Source organism: Musa acuminata, chromosome BXJ1-4 (assembly GCF_036884655.1).
Source record: "Musa acuminata AAA Group cultivar baxijiao chromosome BXJ1-4, Cavendish_Baxijiao_AAA, whole genome shotgun sequence".
NCBI lineage: Eukaryota > Viridiplantae > Streptophyta > Magnoliopsida > Zingiberales > Musaceae > Musa > Musa acuminata.
The window spans coordinates 43,800,405-43,825,433 of NC_088330.1; the positions used below are offsets into that span (position 1 = coordinate 43,800,405).

The window sequence follows — 25,029 nt, forward strand, 5'->3', positions numbered from 1 at the left end:
TTCCATACAAAATTCACTAAAATAGAAACTGGTTTTTAAATTATGGTAATGATATATGCATACTGAATTTGTACGGCGTTAAAGCAGCAATAATTAATGAAAAATTAGAATATTCTGGTGACTTTTAAATCACGACACATCACTGTATAGTGTGAAGAATTCATTTCTAATTGCTCGAATAAAAAAAAGTAAAAGAAAAAAAAAAAAAGGAGTGTATTTATCCGCTGCTCTACTGCTCGAACAAAATTAAATTTACTCGCGCCAGGTAGGGGTCGAACCTACGACTTTCTGCTTAGGAAACAGACGCTCTATCCACTGAGCTACAGGCGCCTTTTTGATATTAGCCTCCTCTAAGGCTAAATCTATAATTTCCGTATAACACATCTCACAAGTAAACCAGCTGAAACAATATAAATGTTTATTAGATTCATCCAAGAACACTTTCTTTTGACCAAACAATAACTATCATGAGCACAGTCTGATTGTGGAGTACCACACTATGTTCCTGAATGCAATACTTAACAACTACAAACATTTTATGGATTATTACCCAAGACGAAAAAAAATGTGATTAGACCATAAGCATAATGCAATCTAGATGACACAAATCTCATCCATGAGTCACAAGATCCAATTAGGATGGTTTGTTCTTGTCAAAATTAGTAAGAAAACTTTAATGTTACTACTAATGCCCATGTAGGGCTTTTTTTCCTTCAGCTAGTTCATTAAAGGAGTGCTTGCTGTGAGACATATTAACCTCCTATGGCTTTCAGTATCTTGAGGCTTCAAATTTCCCAAAAGAAACTAAGGAGTATGTTGCTTACCTATTTAAAATCCAAAATAACCATTTGTTTGTCAAAAGAAAAAAAAAAAAGGAATTTCTATTCTTTTACCATGTGGGATAATGGGACTGGTTGATGTGTCTCTCCAATTAGTGGTGTATTGGGACTCGGAGGATAGCCTACACTCTCCATATCTTCCCCTCCCTCCCCTCTATACAGGATTTGCAAGACTACAGGAATGTGAAAAGAAAGCATGGTAAACCCTATTGGCCAAGCCATGAGATCAACGAGGTACAAAAAAAGACTATGTTCTGTTATATTGCTCCTTTACTTAGGTTCATATTTAAAAATTTACTAGGTATTCAATATAAACCCTATGAAGATGGTCAAACCCAAACCCCTTTAAATTTGTGTCAACCCTCAATTTTGTCACAATAATTTAGTGTTGTTACTCAGTTCACTTTTCTAAATTCTGTTAGTTTTGAAAATTCAAGTTGTTTGTTTAATAGCTTCGGTTTCAGGAAAAAATTAAAGGTAAAAGGTATATAGGAACACAAACTAAGAACTTTATCCCACTAAATCACCTGGAAAGAATCAAATCAGCAGAAATGTAGTACTGAGCTATAGATGCTTCTTGAGCTATTATGAACCCATAACTATAGTAACCAGATAACACAACATACTATATAAATGATACCAGGTGGAGAAATGATTTGGTCTAAGACAGAGGGGATCATCATTTCAACTATTGGTCTTCTTGATGGCATACCCTTCACAGCATCCTTGCAAGCTATATCAATACTCTCCATCTAGAATAAAATGCAGAAAACAAAGATTAATCCTTGAATCATGACACAAATGCCTGAGAATTATAAGAAAAAGCTGTTCAGGTAATTAGAGGAACCTCCTTAATATGTGCGTGCAATAGCATAATGAAGTATATCAACAACATCAAAGTCACCTAAACAAACAGCCTAGAAACACCTTCCCGGGACGCAGATACAAGTGTTGGACATCCTTATCCTAGAAGATGAAAAATGAGATATTTTTCCAATGAAAAATTTTTCTGTATCAAGGTTTTACCTCTTGGAAATAGACGACAATGTACCCAAATAAGGATTGTGTTCTTTGTTTATAAGTTGATTTTTTATAAGGTGGTGAGAAAATAGTTGATTGTGTTCTTTGTTTATAAGTTGATTTTTTTCCTTATGTACTGATGCAGAACATGAAGTCATTATGTAATACATAGCTCTTAAGTTGCGAAGTTATCGACTATGCGTATATGAAGAAAAATGCAGAACATATGTCGAGGGAATTTACGAGTATATGAAGTCATTGCTGCCGCTGGGTTATTAATATGCAAAAGGATTTAACGGAGAGACGAAAGGAAGTCACCACCTTGGAAAGGCCAATGCGTCCTTCTTGGAGAACACAGCTATCTCCGGATGGTTCAAATCGGTATTGGGGCGCAAGAGAAGGTACCGTCCATCGAGACAATGGTGAAGGGCGAGGGGGATACCGGATGACGGAAGGGTGGAGGGAGCTCTGGAGGCAGCTACAGCGGGAGAAGCGGAATTCGGGGACGATCTCTTCGGTGACGGCTGCACGTGGCGCCTCTCGAGGACGGTGGCGGTGAGGCCGCTGTGGCCGACGGCGTCCCGCTTCTTGTTCAAAGAGGCCGCGCGGAGGACGACGACGACGAAGAGACCGTCCTGCCCTAACGCCAGAAGCGACGGCCCATCGCTCCTCATCTGATCTCAGCTCTGCGGAAATATATCCAGTAATTAAAATAATAGTACATATATAAATTATGATACAAACAATCGCAAAGAGGTCCCATGGTCTAGTGGTTAGGACATTGGACTCTGAATCCAGTAACCCGAGTTCAAATCTCGGTGGGACCTTTAATTTTTTTTACACGCTTTTCTAAATTTTATAATTTTAGAGGCTTATAAGTGGAACATTTATTTATTATTATTATTTTTATTTCCACTGGAGGAATTTATACTTGTAGAGGTTTAGATTATATATATATATTTCGATTGATCGAAAATAATAATCCTACCATATTTATATTCTATTCGCAGCTTTGAAGCGGCTTGTGCGTTGGCGTAAGCAGAGGCGCCGGCGGACACTCCATTGGTACGTCCCCCCTTGCGTGTTGCCGCACGAAAGCGTACAGTGAGCGGGTCGGTCAGCGGCGGCAGGTGGGACCCGACTCGAATCGGTCCTGGAGGTCCCGAGAGACCGGACCCCACCAGTTGGTCGTTCGTCTCTACCTTCTCCTTACGGAAACTTTCGGGTCCCACCCACCGACCTTTTGTCCGGCGACCTTAAAAGCCCCAACCGACGGCTTCCCCTTTGCTACTCCCCTTTTCTACCCGTCTTTCTAACGCTCATAATGATAACACCACTCCTTTCTCTACCCTCCTCCTGGGTCCCACTTCCATCTCTCGACTTGCGATCTCTCTAACCCTCTCAAGCACACGCCGGAGAGCAGTGAATGCCACTGTGGGATTCCGAGTGTCACTGACTGCTTTCCGATGCAGGATTCAGCTCACATTGTTCACATGACACCGTGCACTTATTATCTTACCTTTAGCCTGTGATATAGCATGTACTACAGGTAAGAAGAACATTGCATGAAACACCATATTCGACGATTGTAAACCTTTAATTCAAACTTGGGACCTCAAATGCATTATTCAATGCACTCATCATTACAATTATTTTCTATTATTATTATTATTATCTTGATTTGCCAAGCCATAAGGCTCATCATTGAGCAACCGTTGGTGTCCCACTTAACAGTGATACTGATTTTGGGGCACGGATCTTGACGCAAATCGTGCGGTGTGGTTTTTTTTCTGGGGGGGGAGGTGGGGGTCGTTGAGGTGTTCCGGCGGAGCAGCGGAAGCGTCCCCGACTCCCTCGTGCTTCTCATCTGCCAGCACTAAAGAAGGGATCCAGAAGAGCTCCGGGGATGCTCCAAATCCTTCTTGGTGCCTTTTGATGTCGTCGGAGGTCGGAGGTCGGATGTTCGGGTCGGTGTCGTTGAATGCGAGCTCGGGGGAGCCAATGCCGGATGTCGTGGTGTTCTTTTGCTAGTTTCTTGTTCTTGATTCAGCCGGGACTTCCTGCTCGGGTATTGGGAGTGTAGTCGTTGCTTTAGGAGGAAGTGCAGATATAGAGGGGGTTGCAGGACTGTTGATGATCGTTTTCTGGTGGTCTTTGAACAGAAGGTTGCGCGTTTTGGTGTGCAGATTCTGTCGGGTTAGGGTTTTTGAGGCAATGGTTCTTGCGAATTATTGTTTTTATCGAAGGCGGTGATGAAATTTAGTGTTTGTAAATGATCAATGCTTTCGATTTTTGTTTCTCGTCGTGTTAGTATAGATCGAGAAGAAAGTGTGAACGGGGAACAAAAGAGTTGAAGCTGTTAGTTTTTCCTGGTGAAAATGTAGATGCGTTCTTATACGTCCGCGTGGAGTTTAAGAACAATCCGATGGGTAGGTAAAGATTACATCTTTCGTCTGATTTGGTAGGTAAATATAGTAACATTTTGTTAGCTTCAGTGAAGAAAGAAAAGTGTTCTGAGGTTGAGGTGGATCTTTGATCAGCGATGCCAAGCATTAGAGCTCCATCCTCAAAAAGGACTGCCAGCTTGCTGGTATTACTTTCAACCATAACAGCTTGTTCTTTCAGTTTGGGAATAAATTGTTGCAGAAGTATGATGATTTCTGCGAATTTTGCTGAATAGTTCCGTTTAACAGTTTGGTGTCTTTTGGTAGGTATCAGTAAAATGCAGGCCACTGACGGAAGCAGAACGAAAGCGGAGTCGGCATATTATTCAAGTAACTGATGATAAGGTGCAAACTAGAAAATCTTTAGGTGTTTTCATTATTTTGGTAATGTTTCTTTTGATGGAGAGAATCATGGTAATTATTGTTTCTTGTGTTACAGAGCTTAACTGTTTTGGATCCTGACCTGTCGAAGGACTATCTTGAACTCATCCAAAATCGAACCAAAGAGAGAAGATATTGCTTTGATCATGTCTTTGGACCTGGATGTACTAATGCAGTATGTAGACTTCCTTGACTTCTTTTCTGTTTTTGTTTTCTCCTTTTCTTTTGTTTTTGGCTAGTGTTTCAGATTTTCTAACAGTGAACATGTAGTTTGTTCAACCAAACATGTAGAGGAATTATAAAAATACAATGAGGAGCTTACCTAGCCGGTGGCAGTAATTTGCTTGTAATTTAGCTTTTAAATTTGTGGATGTTACTTTACATGTAATTCAAATATTTTTTTCTTCTCATTTTTCAAAATACTGTGATTATCACCGCATGATAAACACTTATTGATCCTTAGTTAATCATGCAAAAATCATAAGTATCATTGCATCTAACAACTTTAAAATCTGTGGTGTCATTTATAACAGTAATGGCCAACAATGAAAATCTTGGTTCTTAATATATATGTTACCGAACTCTTGAGTTGGGAAACTTATCCTTAAGATTATGACGTTGGCCTTATTGAAAATTTTTTTTGCTTGTTTTGTTTGAGATAAAAGCAAAGTGTTGGCTTAAGGAAACTAATTATGATAATCTAACATGACTTCATCCATGTTGTTTTCTTTGTGGCAAATTCAACTGATGAAGAAACAGCTTTTTATGTGTCTTATTTATCACACTTATGAAGTTGCGGTAGAGCTCATGTCCTCAGGAAATCTGATTATCCACATAGTTATATCTACTGAAACTCTACATTTGATGGGAGCATCTAATGACATTCTTCTTGAAGACATCGCATCTCTGCTTGTGATATTGGCAGCCTTTTTCTAAAAAAGATTTTAAACTTCATATCCTTGTGGCAAAAGGTCATTCCTTTGGTAAAAATTTAAACAATATATTTCTACTCTTTGAGAGAAAAAGGAACTCTTTTCCTGTTTTAATGTCTGTGATGATGGTCTAATTATATTGAAATTAATTTTTGAGAATTTTTATACCTTTATACAAGTTTTGTGAAATTTAAGAAAGTCTTTTTATATCCATGTCATTGCAATTTTTAACTAAGTAGATTCTATCTGTGTATTGGAACTTTTGCACAATCATACCTTATGCTAGATTTATCCATTATCATTATTTTTCTGATTTTTGCAGGATGTTTATCGGAACATATCATCTACAATCGCTGGTGTGGTTCAAGGTTTAAATGCCACAGTATTTGCATATGGTTCAACAGGAAGGTATTTAAGTTATGATATGGGTTTGTTCATCTTTTTATTATGTGTCAGATGGAAAAGTGCTGTCTTAGATTTTTCAAGTCAGGGAAATTAGAATATCTTTTAAAGGGTAACACTATCCAGAAAGATCAGAACATGTTATAATTAGAAAGGGCTATGTACATTGACAAAGAATTGCTGTAATTCAAAGTCTACTGGATCTTCTTAGAGATATGATTGTGTTATTGAATTTTGTGAAAGCTAAATTTAACCACCAATAAGGTAGCTCTATATAACCACCGAATATTCATGATCTCTTTGTCTTAGATAACATATGTACGTGCTATTTCTCATTTAATTAATCTTGTTTTCACTTTGCTACTTTGTGTGAATAGATAATTAATGTAATCTTTACTTCTCATTTTGTTACAATGCAGCTCTTCACTTTTAGGCACTTTGGGGCCTTGGGCTGTATTTGAGACACTTCCATTTTTTTTATTTACTTGAGGCACTTTGGATATAGGAATCTTACATTTTCAACCTGTTATACAGTGGCAAAACTTACACAATGGTTGGAACCCGTAAGGACCCTGGACTAATGGTTCTTAGCTTGCATACAATTTTTGATCTTATCAAGAAGGATAAGAGTTCAGACATCTTCGAAGTCTCTTGTTCTTACCTTGAAGTGTACAACGAAGTATAGTTTTGCTCATCTATGCCACTATTGCTGAATTATTATTCGTCTTGCTTGTGGTATTGCATAAGAAGCCATAAAATTTTTTTTCCTTCACCATGCAATTTCAGGTCATCTATGATTTGCTTGAAAAATCATCAGGACACTTGGAGCTTAGAGAAGACCCTGAGCATGGCATTATGGTTGCTGGTTTAAGAAGCATTAAGGTTCTTTTCTGCATCTTTGTATGAATTTCTTGTTTGGGTAAATGATTACACTTCTCATGGCCATCCTCAAGGAGTTTCTCTGAAGATGCTTTAATAGAATCAATATAGAACTTACACTTAAGTGTGTAGGTTTTCCTTAATCTTCTCTAGCTTGTATGTGTTCTTAATTTCCTCTCCATTAAGTTCTTAAACATCACAAGAAGCTTGATACTTTGACGAATTTAGCTTATGGTGATTGTGGGCAACTGTTGGTAAAAGTAGTATCCGAAAATGCAAATCGACGAACAAACATAGATGAGTATAACTTGAGTTGAACGTGATCATTACATGCTTGTTTTAACAAGGTTCTCTAAACTTCAGAGACTGTTGTGGTAGATCATAGTCAGCATCTTTTATGGTCTACCATGTATCTTCTTTTTCTTGGTTATGACTTTTTCCTAAGATAAGTATCTACCAGCTATAACTTCAAAATTTCTGAGGTATTATTAAAATCTGCATGCTCTGATTTAACTTCTCCATTATCACTTTTTATTTTTCTTATTTTCTTTTATTAGCACTTAGCAGTTTATTTTGATATTTTTCTTTCTTTTTAAGTTCTCTTCTAATGGGGGATAACTTGCTGCCCAAATGGCTGAAATCCAAGTATTTTACTCGATCGGTTTCTCATGATCTCTCTGACCCTTTATTTAATTCTACTTTTATCCTGACAGTTCATAAAGTGTCAATAAGATACAAACAGGGCTGAAAATAACCAAACAACTACTGATTCATTTTAAAATCAATGGTGGCTTCAAGGGCTTCATTATTATAAGGGATGCCCGAGAGAAGGATTAATTTTTAACCACTATATTTTCCTACCAACTTCTCTTGATTTTGCTGTTTGCCTCTTTCTATTAATACCTCTCTGCTTGTTATCTGAATTTCCCGCTGTTTGAAAGCTCTCCTTAAGCCATGCTTCAAGAAAGTTCTTTTCTTGAATTAGTGAAATCCTGGTCATTTTTGTGGTGGTCTCCTCTGTCAAGTAGCTTGATTCTTATTGGTCCAATGGTAATCTGATTTCTAATTCCAAATGGATGAACTGCTGTTTCTTAATGAATCTTACCATGACTCCATTTCCTTATAATTGGAAACATTTGTTCAGTTGTCATCAATTCCAAGACAGCCATAATGCAATAAAACCTGAAGCATCTAGGAGTGTATATTACTTATCCCTCTGACCTGTGCCATAATTTACATAGAAGCTCTTTTTCTTCTCCATGGTTCATTATATTCTACTTCTGTAATCTGTTTGTGTTTGAACCATTATTAGGTGTTTTTGGCAGATATTAGAACATTTTTTTTATGATCCATTCTCCTCAGGTTCAATCAGCAGATAAGATTCTGGAACTTCTGAATCTTGGAAATAGCAGACGCAAAACTGAAAGCACAGAGGCAAATGCAACATCATCCCGGTAACTTTTTTGTCAAATGACTTTTTATGCATGCATACCTTTTCTTGCCGGTTTATGATGTTAAATCCCTAAAGAAAAGAGTTACTAACAGAACTGAAAATACTGCATAAATGCTCTGAAATCGATGTCACACTTGTTCTGCACACATATATTTTTGCTATTTTTACCCTCCCAATGAGATGATCAAATTCAAAATTCGAGTTCATGCTTATTTGACACTCTTGTAAGGCTTCTTAATATCATATATTGATGAAATTAGGCAACAACAATATATTATATAGTCACTTCACCAATCTAATCATTAATGTGCTCAAAATCTCCCATTGCACCAGAACTGTGCATGTTCCATTATTTTTTTTTCTTTTTTAAATTACATATCTTTATCGTAAAGCTCCTTGATGTCTGTCAAGATTGCAGTTTGTATTAGATCCAGAAGAAATCAAAGCTAACTACTGTTTTCTTAAACTTTTAATGTTTAAAGATCTCATGCAGTTCTGGAGATTACTGTGAAAAGAAAGCAAAAAAATCAATATCAGAGTCGGATCCTCCGTGGAAAACTTGCACTAGTTGATCTTGCTGGCAGGTAGATAGTTGCTTATGGAATCTACTTTTGCTTCTTCCAAATTGTAGATTAGAGAAACTTACAACCACCCCAAATGCAGTGAAAGGGCTTCTGAAACTAACCTTGGAGGCCAAAAGTTAAGGGATGGAGCTAATATTAACCGTTCACTGCTTGCTTTGGCAAACTGCATAAATGCCCTTGGCAAGCAACAGAAGAAGGGTCTAGCATACGTCCCTTATCGTAACAGGTATTTTTCTCCCCTTATTGCAACAGTTATGTGGCTGGTTTTTCAAATACAGTTTATAGTAGTGAGTTAATATCACTAAGGTTCTTGCAGCAAGTTGACCCGTATCCTAAAGGATGGACTTAGTGGCAATTCTCAAACAATTATGGTTGCAACTATATCACCTGCAGATGATCAGTATCACCACACTATAAATACACTGAAATATGCTGACCGAGCTAAGGAGATCAAAACTCAAGTTCATGTAAGGCTGCAGCCATTATTTAATTGATATAAGTACTTGAATCTTTTCCTGTACATGCTTCTATGAAGATTATATACTTAAATTGGCAGATAGAGAGATGATATAGACTTTCCCTGTCTAACAGTCAACCCTTGGATTCTGATATTCAAAATAGTAAATTGCATCTATTTATCATAATACATGCTTAGAATTACAAAGCATGTTTACTTGTGTGGATAATCCCAATGATTTGACATAGAAAGAATGGAGCTGGCTACTAAATCGTCATGGTTATGGAGTTGGCTACTGAATCATTGCGGTTATGCTCTTCTCAGAAAAACATTGGGACAGTTGACACTCATCTTGCAGATTACCAACGAATGATCGATAATCTCCAGGTAAAACTATTGACAGAATCAGCCACACTTTTTTCTTGTGTTAAAGATTGCCTTAGAATTTCAGCTTCATTTTTTGTGCAGATTGAAGTTTGTCGTTTGAGAAAGGAGTTAGCTGAGAAGGAATCTCAGTTAAGCATCAAACCTGTGGAAAAAGCTGCAGATGATGAACTATCGTGGTTGAATATCTTGAGTCGTGAAACAGGTGAGAATGTACAGGAGCGCATAAATCTGCAAAAAGCACTTTTTGAGCTTGAGGAAACTAACATACGAAACCGCACCGCGCTTCAACATCTTGATGATGAGATTGCTATGCAAGAGGTTAAAATTTTTAATATTACCTTTTACTTATTTATTGCATTCTCCATTCATTCAAATAAAGATATGCCTCAATATTTTCACTACATGTTTGGCAACATCTTTGTAATAGAAAGATCCCTAAAGAATGTGCAACTGTCTCACAACACCTTAAACTTGGAACCTGTGCCCATATCTACTTTAAAGTTATCTATTCAGTTGAGATTCCACTTACCACACCCTAAGAGAATTGGCTTTAAACTAAAAAATTGAATGATTGTTCAAGTGACATTTTGGATTTCATAGGGAACCTGAGTTAGACCATTGACATTTTGGCATTAGTCTGGGGACAACGAATTTGAGAGGTGTACTTTAATTTCTATCTTGAACCTTCTAGATACAAGTTCACTGATATTTGAGGAACCTGCAAACGTCTTGACCTGCCTATTTTGACCATCTGGAAGTTTTCTGTTATTTTATGAATTTTTTGCTCCATAATCTTGAGCTGCCGTGGTGCTCCTTTCCTTTACATATCTGGATTCTTTTCACAATTGAATCTATCTGTGATTTTCTTTTTCTCCCTGTGGGCTGACAGTAGACTGCAGTAGTTTTTTGAAATAATATTATGAGCAGACAATTCAGCAGATCTGATATGATATTTGTGCCATTGTAGTACAGTAGAATATAGCTATCAGGGTGAAGGTCTAACAGCTTGCTGTGGATTAATTCATGATCTATTTAGATAACTGATAATTAGCGAGCAAGAATGGTTGTCTTTGAGAAATGTTGATGTCATATGTCCAATTCTAGGTCACTTTTACTTCCATGAAAAGCTTGTTCTAAGTTCTTTGGCCACAATAAAATAAAAAGGGCAAGCCCTGTGCATAAGGCTTTTACCAATGTGGGGTTAGGAGAGAGCCAATGCTTGCAGCCTTACCCTTGGAAACCTTGGTGGTCCAGGCTGCATTGAAGTATAAAATACTTTCCGAACAGCTGTTCATGAGACAACCAAGAAGATTTCAGACTTCCTGAACAGCTGTTCATGAAATCCCTACATTTCAAATTTGTGGTGGATGCCAGTTAAACAAGGGGAAACATATGATGATGTGTAATGCTCTCAGGCATCGGGTACAATTTTGGTCCTTCATGCAATGTGACATCTTGAGAAGTGGTCATGGGAAACAGTTGTGAAATTAATAGGAGAGTTGAAATATGAAATGAAGGATGTACAATGATACAATCTGCAAACAAACCTGACTGCTGACAGGCTGTTGCATGCCTGTTCCTGTAGGATATTGCCATCTAAAGTGCTAAATAATTTAGTATTGGTCTGTCTTGTTGCTGTACCAGGATAAAAGCATGGAGCGTTAAGCAATGTCATGGATTCACACCCATGATGCGGAAGTATGCCACTTTATATGGTGTCCCAACTTGTTTGTTGGGTTTTATTGTTTGTGGAGCATGGCACTTGGAAACACTGGACTGCATAGTGATCCTACAGAGACAACCCTTCATAATAATGCAATATGTCTTTTTAGGAATTTTTTATATATACCTCCGGATTTTGCCTGCTAATAGTATGCTATCTGAATTCTGAATATCTAGGTTATAGAGAAGGATGGAGCAGTTGTGCAAGCACTAAGATCAAGGAGACAAGTTATTTTGGATAACATCCGTGACAATGATGAGGCTGGTGCTGGTTACAAGAAGGTTATATCTTGTCATATGTTGTTGCATTGCTTATTTTAAAAACTTACTAATTAAGCATCTATCTCTTCAGGATATAGAGATAAATGAGAAACGACGATGTCAGCTTCAAGATATGATTGATGAAGCCATTAGTAACAATGGCAACAAAATTTATCTGCACATTCTTAGTCAGTACAGACTTCTTGTAAGCACTAAAATAATTCCCTAACTCATGTATATTTGTCGAGCAGTGTTTGAAAACTTATGCTTTTAAAAAAATTGCAGGGGATGGCAAATACTGAACTTCAATTTGAGATGGCAATGCGAGATCAAGTCATTCATGATCAAAGAGAATCTATGAAAAAAATTTGGACTGTGCTCTTGGAATTGGGGCTTGACCAAAAGCAAATAATGGATCTGGCTGTTAAACAAGGGATCAAAATAGAAGAATGTGCTACAGCTCAAGCAAGTTACCTGAGGACGTTGCAGTCACCAGTTATTTCTATTGTTGGAACCCCATCTTGTGTGTTATATCACAGCCCATGTTTGCAGACACATCCTTCTAATGCTTGCATCTTCCAACATCACCAAGGCTGTAGCTCCGTAGCTTACGTCAGGTCCCAAATTGACAGTCCTACTGTCTGCAGAGAGGAGCACCATAACTCTTATTACTTGCACTCTCATGATCACCCACACATGGCATATTCTGGAATGGGAGAAACAAGGTCAAGTGGAAGACCAAATCCATGTTTTTATACTCCTGAGAAACCTGCTCAGGAAGCATGGTGCTTCTGCTCACCAATGAATGCTCAGCCATACCCATGCAGTAATGAAAGATCGGGTTCTGACAAAGACTTGCGGCATCACCCAAAGGTACTCATTCTGCTGGATAAGTTACGTTTATCTTATTTCTTAATCACTGTTCAGATAAATGCTGTTGGAATTGAGAGTAAATGATACATTCATTATTAGGCTTCTGTCCATCGACGTCTTATTGGTAGTTCGTGCGTAATACCCAAGCAACCAGATCTTGAAAATTGAAATAGTAGCTGAAATTATTTGAGATTGCAGTGGCTGGAAACTATGATGGTTGCAACTGTTATCCTATGAATCATTTTAGTAAATTGGAATGCCCTAACTGATCATCCCACCGGAACATAATTGGAAAATCAGTGGTCTTAAATTGTCTCCTAAACATCCTCATGGATTTCCAAGTTATGTTTTGACCATTTTATCCGTAGCTGGTGTCTTGAGGATGCCATAGCTTCTTTCTTACCAATGTATTTGACCTTGACAACAGGAAACATGTTTTGCAAGAAGGCAAATACTGCAGGAAGAATTCCCTTCCGGACTGAGCCGCAGAAACCCGAAGGAGGAACTTGGGAATAATGGTGAATTAAACTGTGAATTACATGAGCATCATCTTTTCCTCAACTCACTGACGAGGCATCCAGATTTTTCCAAGTCTTTGCCATCCTCTGGAGCTGTTGGTGTGAGACCCTTGAACATTCCTGGGCTGTAATGAGCCTTACCTTTTATTTTTGTACAATATCCTTCTTTTACTTTGCTATTTTTCCTATTTTCTGTACAGAGTTTGCCACAGTGGAAGGTTGTAAATGTTAGTTAGATACATGTATAAGTGATTAATTGCCTGTATGTGATTGAAAATTTTAGTGTGATCAAGTTTGAATTATCCATTTTTATGTGCTTATATGTTGAAAGCTATATTGATTTCCAATAAAATAAAAATGTGAATGGATCTTGTGCTTGTACGTTCTCATGGGTCAGGATGACTTCACAAGCTGCGATTTATGTGGGACCCATTTGGACGTTTTCAATTTAAAATGTGGTTTGGAGAGGATCCACACCGAATCGACTGTTCAACTCGCCCGAACTGCTACCGCTGAAAACCTTACGTGGGTCCCGCTGACCTCAGTGCTTTTCTCTCCAATCATCACGTGGGTAGGCGAAGCCTCGGGACGAGCTGCTCTTTCAGAAGCATCCCCGCCCTTTTTTAAGCGCCCCAAATCTCCGTATTCATTCACGTCCATCTAATTGGAACTATTTCCGCTTCGCGATCGCGGCTGTGGGCTCTGTCTATCTCGTCGGATGCCCAGACATCCGATGCTCCCCAAGGTGATTCTAGTAGGCGATTCTTTCCTTAGTTTCGATTTCCCCCTCGAATCTGGTCTCTACTCGTGAGACGTCGAGAAGGTCTAATGTCTGTGTTGTTTTTTGGTCGATTCGTTTAAAGGAATTGACGGACGTGATAGTTAAGGGATTAGGGCTCCATTCGGAGGACCTCAAGATCTCCGGGTTAAGGGACACGCTGGTGGGGCAGACGGTGGCGTAAGTTCAACATCGATGTGGAGAAGAGGGTGATTCCCATCAGGCTGTTGGAGTACGTCAGCCGGTGGGATTTCGTCGGCCTCCCCATCTTTAGGGCGACGAAGGAGGAAGGGGAGGAGAAGAAGGGGTTGGCGGAGACTGGGAGAAGGCCGGATGCCAGGGTTTCGCCGCTCTTGCCACCATGTTCAGATCGCCAGCCCAATGGAGCTGTGGATCCAAGATAGGGACGATTTGAAGCTCTCGTTGCCGGTAAGAACATTCGATGTTTTAAATTACGTTACACTAAGCAATTGTCGTAGTTCCTATTTTTCTATGCAGAGTTGAGCATTCTTCACTTCTCTGCAGCTGAAGTGATGAAAATGTTTACTTTAATCAGCTGCTCTCGTTTGATAAGAACCAGATGAAGAAAATGCAATTATGAATTAGGATCATTCTTACATAACTAATTAGGGGTGACAACAGAACTTGATAACTGGACATAGGGTATAATTCCTGGGAAACAAGATTCACTATGATTTGGAGAGGAAATTAGCAGTCTTGATCTGTATCCAAAAGCTTATTGAACACAGGTATGAAAATAGCTACGTCCATTTATGATCTCATAATATGATCTAGTAAGTTAATATTAATATATTTAGATTGTGTATTATATACAAAAATGTTTCAGCATGGTAGTTGTTTATGATGATATGTAGTGGAAGCTAAGGCTAACCATTTATTATTAAAAGAATGTTATTAGATACAACTGTCATGTATGCCTAGTTCCCGGGTGCAGATCCATATGTGAATCTAGTAACCTCCTATTGGATTTTGTTTTGGACTTGGTTTCTTCAGAAATCTTAATCTACTCTGGAAGTTGTTCTTAAATTTGGACATGCCATATAGAAATTCACAATCCATGACCTTTATGCCTCCTAATGGTCAAAATGAATCTTACTTTGATTGCTCCACAAGAATGCCTATTCTTTCCTCCTTTAGACAATTTGCATTGTTTTGTATGTCTCTCCTCTGTGTTTGGTGGATACATGATAAAGTGTCACTACTTGAATATTGAAACAAAATCCCCAAAGGGTCTGCTTTACTTCCTAAGATCATATTATTCTCATGGCAGTATGCAAGTTCAATGGTCCTGTAGATGTTCTTAGAGACGTAACAAGCTTTGTTGTTTGTCACCACTATGCAGCATGATGTGGAAGCTGGTGCACTCAAGAAGGTTATCCTGTCGGATGGTTCAGTGATGACAGCAAAGAGTGCCAAGTCCACTAGTCTTCAGCAGCCAATTGATATCCTCCTTCCTCTCAACTGTAGTCGTCCGAAAAACCGCCCTCTGGTGTCAGGCTTGCTAACCATAGCTGGAGCTTGTCACGGTTCGCACCAACCACAAACCTGTTCTCTGCCTGTGCATAGTTGGCCCAACATCCCTCATCTCATCCGCTTCAGCATGTCCTAGTGACAAGTTGAAACTCAAGCTCAACCAGAATAAAGCGTTGAGTTATCTTCTCGTTCTGTCCTGGCAACATTTGATGTGTCTCATAGGACCATGTCGTGGTCTCTGACATTGCTTAATGGGCAAGATCCAAGTTGTGTTTGAGGAATTAGTGGAATCAGTACCAGGGAAAAAGGGTTCAGAAGAAGGATCCTTAAGACTGGTCAAGGCACATATGTCTGCACAGATTTATGTGAAAATGGGCTTTGCTGTAGAGAAGATGCTTCTCGATCAATGGAAGAGTAGTCCCAGAGAGGATCGCTGAGATTGAGCCATTTGAGACATAGGAAACAATAGTTGATATCTTGCAAACTGGAAATGTATCCAAGTCCAAGGCTCAAATAGTCCAGCCAACACCTAATTACTTCACACTTTGGTCGAGTTCTTTCTAGTTGCTCTTGTTCTGCAGGAAGGGAAGAGCTAGTGTAAGAGTTTTCTTTTACTTTTCATCACTGAGGTCAAGGTGTTTTTGTTGTACGCTTATCCTAAGATTATGTATCCTAAAGTGGACTTTCTGATGATAATAGAAATGACTATAGAATGTAGCGTCTGTTTAATAAATTCATTTTACTGGCTTGGATCTGAATATAAATTTACAAGACAGAGAAATGACCTTTTCTGGTTCATTGAAGTTCAAGAATTTAGTCAGTTTAGATTGATCTTTTCGTTTGTGTAACAAGGCAGAAAATATTTGGATATCTTGTTATGTGATCTACTGATGTCTCTGATGGATTAGGTGTCTGCATGATCTCAGATAATTCCACAAATTATTCTCTGAGACAATGTGGATATTTTATTAAAATTTAGATAGGGAAGAACATGAATACGCCGATAGGTTTTCCTAGGTGGCAAGTTGCTTTTCCATATACATTGGAAGAGCTTTAAGGAGTTTGAATGTTGTAGAAAAAAAAATCCAAATTGTTCATGTTTTCTCTAAGCCTTCAAAAAGAAAAAAAGGGTGATAAATGTTTGATTTTTTTCTCCAAACAACTGTAGTAGCTTGAAATGAATTTAGTACATACTAAAAGGGTGTCATTATGTTCAGATTAGAACTTATGATTTGCCCTTTTGTTTTCCTTGTATTTTTTAGCAACTAACTGCTTCTTTGAAACTTGTTGGTTTGTGTACTCTTTACACCGTTAACTGCTGTGTGTTCTCCGTATTAAGACATTGCTATATTAAGATGCGTAGTTTTCTTCTCTCTCTCTATCTATCTATCTACATTTTCTCTTTTGTCTTAATTGCTGTAGGATGGTAAGACATGCAACCGTTGCTTTGTCTCCTTTGGGTCAGCGGAATATATCAGGCTGTAGCATGCTTCTCTCTGGCCCGCATGTGTTCTATATTAGAATAAGGCTACATTGTTTCATAGTTTTTTTTTTCCCTCTCTTAATCTCTCTCTCTCTCTCTCTCTTCTCTTTCTCTTAACTTTATGTCTGTAGGACGGTAAGAAATGCAAACATTGCCTTTGACGTCTTCTGGGGCAGGGGAATATTATCAGTTGTGGCATGCTTCTCTCATGCTTATTGTCCCCCTGTTTCCATTGGAAATGGCTAAGATCTCTCCGGCAACACACATCTGAGAGAAAGTGACCCCATTGCTTTGCTCAATGGAAGCACCCTTAGCACCATTTCCAGCCTGTGGAACATGTACATGCATTAGGCAATGTCAATCTGCTCTAGCATGTGGTTGAGGACCACACGCTATTCCTCTCTTTGTGTGTGTTTGTGTTTTACCACATGCCCCTGGTGTGAAACAAAGAGTTGTTTAGGAGTTCTTCCAAACCATTCTCATCTTTTTGAGTTGTTTGTATTTAGGGTGTCAACTCTGTCAGTCATAAATTTAATTCTTTGAAACTAGAGAGTCGTGGATGAATGTAACTAGGTCTGAGTTAAATGATAGCTCAGCTTGGATGGATGAGCTACACAATCATCTCTTGCCTTCTTTGTTTAGCTAGGATACCAATCAAATAAGGAACAAGTTTAGATTTACTTAGATGGGAGGGATTAAATGATTTAATTATGGCTACAATATTCGAAAGTTGAAAGTTGATCTCTTTCCATGATTTTTCGCTTACTAACAAGCGAAAGAATAATAGTACATGAAAGTACTATTTGACAATGTGACCTAAAATTATTCCAACAGGTTGAACTTTTCATGTCTCTGTGTTCTTTATGTATTTAGACAAGCACAAACAATTGTTCTCTAAGTAGATGGTACAAGAGGTACTTTTGTGCAATAGGTCTAATTAGTCTGTAGATTTGTGCTGATCAGATATTTCAGCAAAAAATCATGGAAGCAGTAGTTTATCATTTCTAGGAATCTTTGCTGTCAAGCATCCATCACTGAAACAGTTGAGCATTTGGATCAGAATGACCAGTTCTAGCTTGAAATGGGTACCAAATGGATAAATTCTTAAACGTATATGCATAAGATACATATAGTAACATCATAAACAGAAATGATATTAGTATAAAACATGACCATTAGGGTTCGGGTGAGAGGGATGTGTCATTGATTTGCATGCAAATCCAGTGAAAGCTACATAAGATACTGGTTGATGACCCATAGGGGAATAGATATTGATCCATTGATAATCCTAACATGTCAAAATTCTTAGAATAACTTTGTCATCTTCAAGAAGACATTTTAGTGGTTAATGGATTTTACGTGTACGAGTATATGCCTTAGGGATGTCATGTCAATGTCAAGACAGGCAATGATCTATTTCCTGTCTGTCTCTCTCCTCTTGATTCAGACAAAAAAACAAAAACAAAAAAAAAACATGAGGAGCAAAGATTAGGATGGTAAAAATAAGCGGCTTTCGAGGTAAATATAGCCCAATCATGATTGTTGCAGTACTGGGGAGGTTGTGAGAGTGCTGATAGCGGGGAGGTGCTTAGGAGGATGAAATGGTTGTGGAAGACCAGTGGTTGGCAGCAGTAGTCAGCCATGGAGATGGAGGAGGCAAGCTGCAGTGGGTGTACAAAAGGACTGCATCCTCCGAGACCAAAGCGTAGTTTCCCGATGCCATTAGTTTTGCTTCCATGCGCTGAGACTGCTGATTACACATCTTCCAACCCTCTCAGACTTGGTAACACCACTTAGACTGGTAATAATACTGTGTGGGGAAAAGCTTCGAGGGAGCAGAGTTTGTAAACTGGAGCAGCAGAAAGAATCTCTTTCCCTGTTATCAAAAAGCTCACGTGGTCCAGTTGCAATACTCTCTCTCTCTCCCTCCCTCCCTTCAAACTGAAGGGGGAGGAGGTTCTGTGATTGAGGAACCCGTGATGTCTATTTGCTTGTATCAATGCATAGTATCCTTGTCTCAGAGAGAGAGAGAGCAGAAAGGACGAGTGGGTGTTGTAAACTCATGGTTTTTTTTTTTTACCTTTTCTTCTTATCGTCTTCCTCTTCAGTAAACTCAGTCTGCGGTACTGAGCTTGCCCTGCCTTTTCAAAGAATCAGCCGAACTCATGGTATTTTCTTCTCCTGGTGGCAAGCCAGCGCTCGCACACACACACAATGTGTTTTACTGAATCATAGTGGAGAAAATATGCAAACAGTGGTAAAAGTAAAAAAATCATTTACTTTATTTTTTATTACTACCAAATCATTTTACTTTAGGTTTTTGTTACTTTTTGCATGTGAAAGTAACTGATACATTGTTGCTCAAGGAACTACCACTGCCTGCTGATGTGTAGTAGTAGTAGTAGTAGTGAGTACCTCAATGCCATACATAATACCACCACACATACTCCTCATGTAAAACTTTAGCAGTCAAACCCTTACATGGCCAGCTCATATTTTGGACCACCTGCATGCACTGATAGACTTGACCTGAGACCATCCTACACTAAAATAATTCACTTCACCAAACACTGCAGTGGTGGATGAATGCAGCAGCAGCGCTGCTACTGCTGCCACAGTGTCTCCTACTCCTCGGGTTTAAAACACATACATAAGCCTCATCGACCCTTTTATCCAATCTCTCTCTCTCTCTCTCTCTCTCTCTCTCTCTCTCTCTCTTCATTTTCCTTCTCCAAAATTTGAATTTCATGCTATCGGCAGTGACACAAATAGGTACATCGTATCAGAATAAGGTGAAATCTTTTGCTCCATTGTTTCCTTGTCACTGCCTAACAGATCTTCTAAAAGGCTGCAACATAATTCTTCAACCAGAAAAATTATATATGGAAAAGGATGTGATACGCTTGTGATCGAGGTTTCTTCACATGCATTCATAAGTTACTCATGATATGTTAGGGTCTCAAAGTATCAAAAGTGTCTGCATCTTTTCTGTAGTTATAAATGTCATTGTTGTTCTTAAGTTTATCCATTTCTTTCATGTTTTCTACCTCAATTGTTCTTTGAAGGGTGTTCACAGAAGTTCATATTTTATTGATTTTAGAGGGAAATTAATGATAATTAAATGGACAACTAGGATAGTTTTATTTATTTATTATGGGAATTTATGTTATTTGGGGACAACTATATATATATATATATATATATATATATATATATATATATATATATATATATATATATATATATATATATATATGTAAATATTTAACTAAGGCAAATATGATATACAATTTTTTTTATGACAAAAGCTTTACAAATACTTATCATAATCAAGAAAATAGTTGCATAATCTGACTGACTTTTTTGTTCACTTAATTGTGCTGATAGCCATACGATGCAAGTATCGAACAATGCATGAAAAGTTTGAGGAATTATATCTAATTTTCAATTAGCAAATAATTAATGTATTTCTTAAGCAACATAATAAGCCAAATCAATATGCAAATAAGAAGGAAGAAGGGAAGGATGATGTACTGAATCTTAAATCTGGTAGGGACTAGTATGCAAAATATCACTTTAGTTGGACTTATCCATAAATCCAGACATGACATGCGATGCTCTCCACTCCCTCGCGCTCTATAATTGACTGCGAGCGCGAGACGAAGAAGAAGAGAAAAAGAAGAAGAGGCCAAAAGAAGCTAATATATACACACACCGGCTATAGTGGCCGTTGAGTGTGAGTAGTTTCGTCCACCACGAAGACATGCTCTTGTTCTACCACCTCCTCCTCTTTGTTTCCCTCCTCAGCTCGCCCTCCACGGCGGCCGACGACGGCGCCGGCTACGCGGAGGAACACCGCGCTCTTCTCTCCCTCAAGGCTCAGCTTTCCGACCCCGGCGCCGCCCTCGGCCCCTGGGACGCCGCCACCGACCACTGCTCCTGGCCTGGCGTCACGTGCGACGACGCCGGCGCCGTCGTCTCCCTCGACCTTTCCGGGCGCAATCTCTCCGGCCTCCTCCCTCCCGCCGTCGGCCGCCTCCGCTCTCTCCTCCGCCTCTCCGCCGCTGCCAACTCCTTCTCCGGTCCCATCCCGTCTGAACTGGCCCTCCTCCCCGCCCTCCGCCACCTCAACCTCTCCAACAACATCTTCAATGGCTCCTTCCCGGCTCCCCTCGCCCGCCTCGCCGACCTCCGCGTTCTCGACCTCTACAATAACAACCTCACCGGCCCCCTGCCCAGGGAGTTGGCCGCTCTGCCGCAGCTCCGCCACATTCACCTCGGCGGCAACTTCTTCTCCGGCTCCATCCCCCCGGAATACGGCAGCTGGCAGTTCCTCGAGTACCTCGCCATCTCCGGCAACGAGCTGGGCGGCCCCATTCCCCCGGAGATCGGCAACCTCTCCGCGCTCCGGGAGCTCTACATCGGTTACTACAACAGCTACGACGGTGGTCTCCCGCCGGAGATCGGCAACCTCTCCACGCTGCTCCGCCTCGACGCCGCCAACTGCGGCCTCTCCGGCCGCATCCCGCCCGAGATGGGCAACCTCCGGAACCTCGACACCCTCTTCCTCCAGGTGAACGGCCTCGGCGGCGAGATCCCGCCGGAGCTCAGCCGCCTCCGCAGCCTCAAGTCCATGGACCTCTCCAACAATGCCCTCACCGGCGAGATCCCGCCGAGCTTCGCCGCGCTCAGCAACCTCACTCTCCTCAACCTCTTCCGCAACAAGCTGTTCGGTGCAATCCCGGAGTTCGTGGGCGACCTCCCCGAGCTCGAGGTGCTCCAGGTGTGGGAGAACAACTTCACCGGGAGCATCCCTCGCCGTCTCGGAACCAACGGCCGCCTTCAGCTCCTCGACCTTTCGTCGAACAAGCTCACCGGGTCGCTCCCCCCGGACCTCTGCTACGGCAATAAGCTCCAAACCTTGATCGCCCTCGGCAACTTCCTCTTCGGCCAGATACCGGAGTCCCTCGGACGCTGCGAATCCTTGAGCCGCATCAGAATGGGCGACAACTACCTCAACGGAACCATTCCGCAAGGCCTCCTCAGCTTGCCGAATCTGTCCCAGGTGGAGCTCCAGGACAACTACCTCACCGGCGGATTCCCCGACACCGGTAGCTCTTCCATTTCTCCCAATCTTGGACAGGTTTGCCTCTCCAATAACCGGCTCGCCGGCCCCTTGCCGCCGTCCATCGGGAACTATTCCGGCCTCCAGAAGCTGTTGCTGAACCAGAACTCCTTCACCGGCAAAATTCCGCCCGAGGTCGGAAGGCTGCAGCAGCTGTCCAAGCTGGACTTGAGCAGCAACCGCTTCTCCGGCCCGATCACCCCGGAGGTGAGCAAGTGCAAGCTGCTGACCTTCGTGGATCTCAGCAGGAACGAGCTGTCCGGCGACGTCCCGGCGGATGTAGCCGCCATGCGGATCTTGAATTACCTCAACCTGTCGAGGAATCATCTGGAGGGCCCAATCCCGGTGGCCATCTCGACGATGCAGAGCCTGACGGCGGTGGATTTCTCCTACAACAACCTATCGGGCGTCGTGCCGAGCACCGGCCAGTTTAGCTACTTCAACGCCACGTCCTTCGTCGGCAACCCGGACCTGTGCGGCCCTTATCTCGGCCCGTGCCGGCCCGGGATCTCCGACGACTCCCACACCGCCCGCGCCAAAGGCGCCCTCTCCGCCTCTTTCAAGCTCTTGCTCGTCATCGGCCTTCTCATCTGTTCCATTGCCTTCGCCATTGCGGCCATCATCAAGGCTCGGTCCTTGAAGAGGGCCAGCGAGGCCCGGGCGTGGAGGCTGACCGCGTTCCAGCGGCTGGACTTCACGTGCGACGACGTGCTGAACTGCTTGAAGGAGGAGAACATCATCGGGAAGGGAGGGGCCGGGGTCGTCTACAAGGGCGTGATGCCCGACGGCGAACAGGTTGCCGTCAAGAGGCTTCCGGCGATGAGCAGAGGATCGTCGCACGACCACGGGTTCAACGCCGAGATACAGACTCTGGGGAGGATCCGCCACCGGCACATCGTGAGGCTGCTGGGTTTCTGCTCCAACCACGAGACCAACCTGCTGGTCTACGAGTACATGCCCAACGGCAGCCTCGGGGAGGTTCTCCATGGCAAGAAGGGCGGGCACCTGCTCTGGGACACGAGGTACAAGATCGCGGTGGAGGCCGCCAAGGGTCTGTGCTACCTCCACCATGACTGCTCCCCGCTGATCCTCCACCGGGATGTGAAGTCCAACAACATCCTCCTGGATTCCAACTTCGAAGCTCATGTCGCCGACTTCGGGCTCGCCAAGTTCTTGCAGGACACGGGCACGTCCGAGTGCATGTCCGCCATTGCCGGTTCTTACGGTTACATAGCACCAGGTTCTCTTCCTTCTCCTCCGCCCAATTGCTTTCGATTCTCCTGATAAAAGCTTGCTCATCCATATTATGCATGAATGAACAATTAACATCTTTCTTTCTATCCATGTTAGCTTTACAATCTTGTTCACTACTTTGTTAAAGCTTCATCATCATCATGCTTCGAATCATCTGCCTCATTAGATTATCTATGTAGCCATCGTTGGTTGATCTGTGAGCCTAGTCTTGGATTTGGGATGATGCTATCTGCAATTTTTGGTCGGTTCCTTCCTCCCTGTTGGGAGTGTAAAGATATAGATCATGTTTCGTCTGTACGCATAAGCTTTTAGATAGACTGAGATGGAACGAAAAATGTTTCAAAAGAGCCTCAGGAATTTGTGTCGAACCATTTGTCATCCTGAGATGCATGCATGAGGGAGAGTAGAGTATTAATTTATGGAAAGCATGGATCCATGTCTCAATTCTTTTAGATCCAATGATACTGATGAAAGGTTTCTCAGATTTTAATCTGTGCTAGCTACCATTTTTTTTTTTTTTTTTGTGTTCTCGATTATTCAGTCGAAACATGTTGATACTGTTCCTCAGCATCCTGCTGTTTTGGTCCACAGAGTATGCTTACACCCTCAAAGTGGACGAAAAGAGCGATGTTTACAGCTTCGGTGTGGTGCTGCTGGAACTCGTGACCGGGAGGAAGCCCGTCGGTGAATTCGGTGACGGCGTCGACATCGTACAGTGGGTGAGGAAGGTGACGGGCTCGAACAAGGAGGAGGTGACCAAAATCTTGGACCCAAGGCTTCCGACCCTCCCCGTCCACGAGGCGATGCATGTGTTCTACGTCGCGATGCTCTGCGTGGAGGAGCAGAGCGTGGAGCGGCCGACGATGAGGGAGGTCGTTCAGATCCTCACCGAGCTCCCTAAGCCGCCGCTGAAACAGGGAGAAGACTCGTCCAGTGGCAATGTGTCTGCACCACCACCTCCGGCCGCCCCTGTGGAGTCACCTGCTAAGGAAAACAAGGATGAGCAGCAGCAGCAGCAGCAGCAACCAGCTTCGAATTCACCACCGTCAGATCTCCTTAGCATTTAGTGCAGCAAGAAGCTGGAGAGTTTTCTTGGCTTTCAGTTGCTTCATCATCAAAATAGCTTTAAAATAGGTGTTGTTGATGTACAGCTGGTTTGGTGAGTTTACTATGCCTTCTTCTTCATGGTGTCAACTCCTCTCTGCTACTCTGCAGCGCTGCTCGCTGTAGGCGAAGAGACTCATCTCATCGGTGCGAACACTGAGGGAGTCAGACCTATGGCATCTGTACCTGTTAGCAGAAACAGCAGGCTATGTTCACACGCTGACATGGTATTGGTATTGGTATTGGTAATGAAATCTCTGTTCCTGTTATCTAATGGATAGACTTGAATGCAATGCCTCCCCACTCCCTCCTCCCTAGATTTTAGTTCAGTCACTGCTCTCTCTCGCTAGAGAGAGAGAGAGAGAGGTGAGTCCAGACATGAAATTTTGGACTCTCTTTTTATGGTGATGGGTCATAAAGGCAATCTGATGGAAATAGCAATCATTAAGCCACAGGAAACAGTAGATGGCATGTAGCTATCTGATCTGACAGGCTTCGACATAGGTAAAAATGAGACCTTAATGCCGATGATGAATTTGATTTGAGTCACAATTAAGTTGTCGAATCCACATCCTTGCAATTCTCGGACAAACACGTATCCCTAATTCGATTACCATCATCTGGTACAGCGAACCGTGA

The 25,029-nt window shown here is 41.4% G+C and overlaps 2 protein-coding genes, 2 non-coding genes and 1 pseudogene across 5 annotated transcripts; 4 read left to right on the forward strand and 1 right to left on the reverse strand.

Annotated features, from left to right (window-relative positions):
• Window positions 1-257: 257 nt before the first annotated feature.
• Window positions 258-330, reverse strand: TRNAR-CCU (transfer RNA arginine (anticodon CCU)). Its single transcript has one exon. It is a non-coding gene; the product is annotated as a tRNA-Arg (tRNA).
• Window positions 331-2,614: 2,284 nt separating this feature from the next.
• TRNAQ-CUG (transfer RNA glutamine (anticodon CUG)) lies at window positions 2,615-2,686 on the forward strand. Its single transcript has one exon. It is a non-coding gene; the product is annotated as a tRNA-Gln (tRNA).
• Window positions 2,687-3,758: 1,072 nt separating this feature from the next.
• Window positions 3,759-13,464, forward strand: LOC108952577 (kinesin-like protein KIN-8B). 2 transcript variants are annotated; one of them, XM_065180268.1, is made up of 17 exons: window positions 3,759-4,288; window positions 4,355-4,449; window positions 4,571-4,648; window positions 4,743-4,859; window positions 5,939-6,024; window positions 6,553-6,697; window positions 6,805-6,900; window positions 8,260-8,351; window positions 8,833-8,934; window positions 9,014-9,160; window positions 9,251-9,401; window positions 9,716-9,778; window positions 9,860-10,096; window positions 11,678-11,782; window positions 11,853-11,966; window positions 12,047-12,634; window positions 13,062-13,464. In XM_065180268.1, exons 2-17 carry the CDS (start codon window positions 4,402-4,404, stop codon window positions 13,281-13,283), a joined length of 2,391 nt encoding a protein of 796 aa, XP_065036340.1. In that variant the 5' UTR covers window positions 3,759-4,288; window positions 4,355-4,401; the 3' UTR covers window positions 13,284-13,464. The 2 variants fall into 2 exon arrangements, with proteins under 2 accessions (XP_065036340.1, XP_065036341.1); XM_065180269.1 differs by having other exon boundaries at window positions 3,759-4,055; window positions 4,176-4,449.
• A 406-nt stretch (window positions 13,465-13,870) lies between these two features.
• LOC135672248 (protein TUNICAMYCIN INDUCED 1-like) lies at window positions 13,871-20,076 on the forward strand (annotated as a pseudogene).
• Window positions 20,077-20,565: 489 nt separating this feature from the next.
• Window positions 20,566-24,664, forward strand: LOC103982210 (leucine-rich repeat receptor-like serine/threonine-protein kinase BAM1). Its single transcript, XM_009399055.3, has 2 exons — window positions 20,566-23,272; window positions 23,878-24,664. The coding sequence occupies exons 1-2, from the start codon at window positions 20,671-20,673 to the stop codon at window positions 24,351-24,353; spliced, it is 3,078 nt and encodes a 1,025-aa protein (XP_009397330.2). The 5' UTR covers window positions 20,566-20,670; the 3' UTR covers window positions 24,354-24,664.
• Window positions 24,665-25,029: the final 365 nt, after the last annotated feature.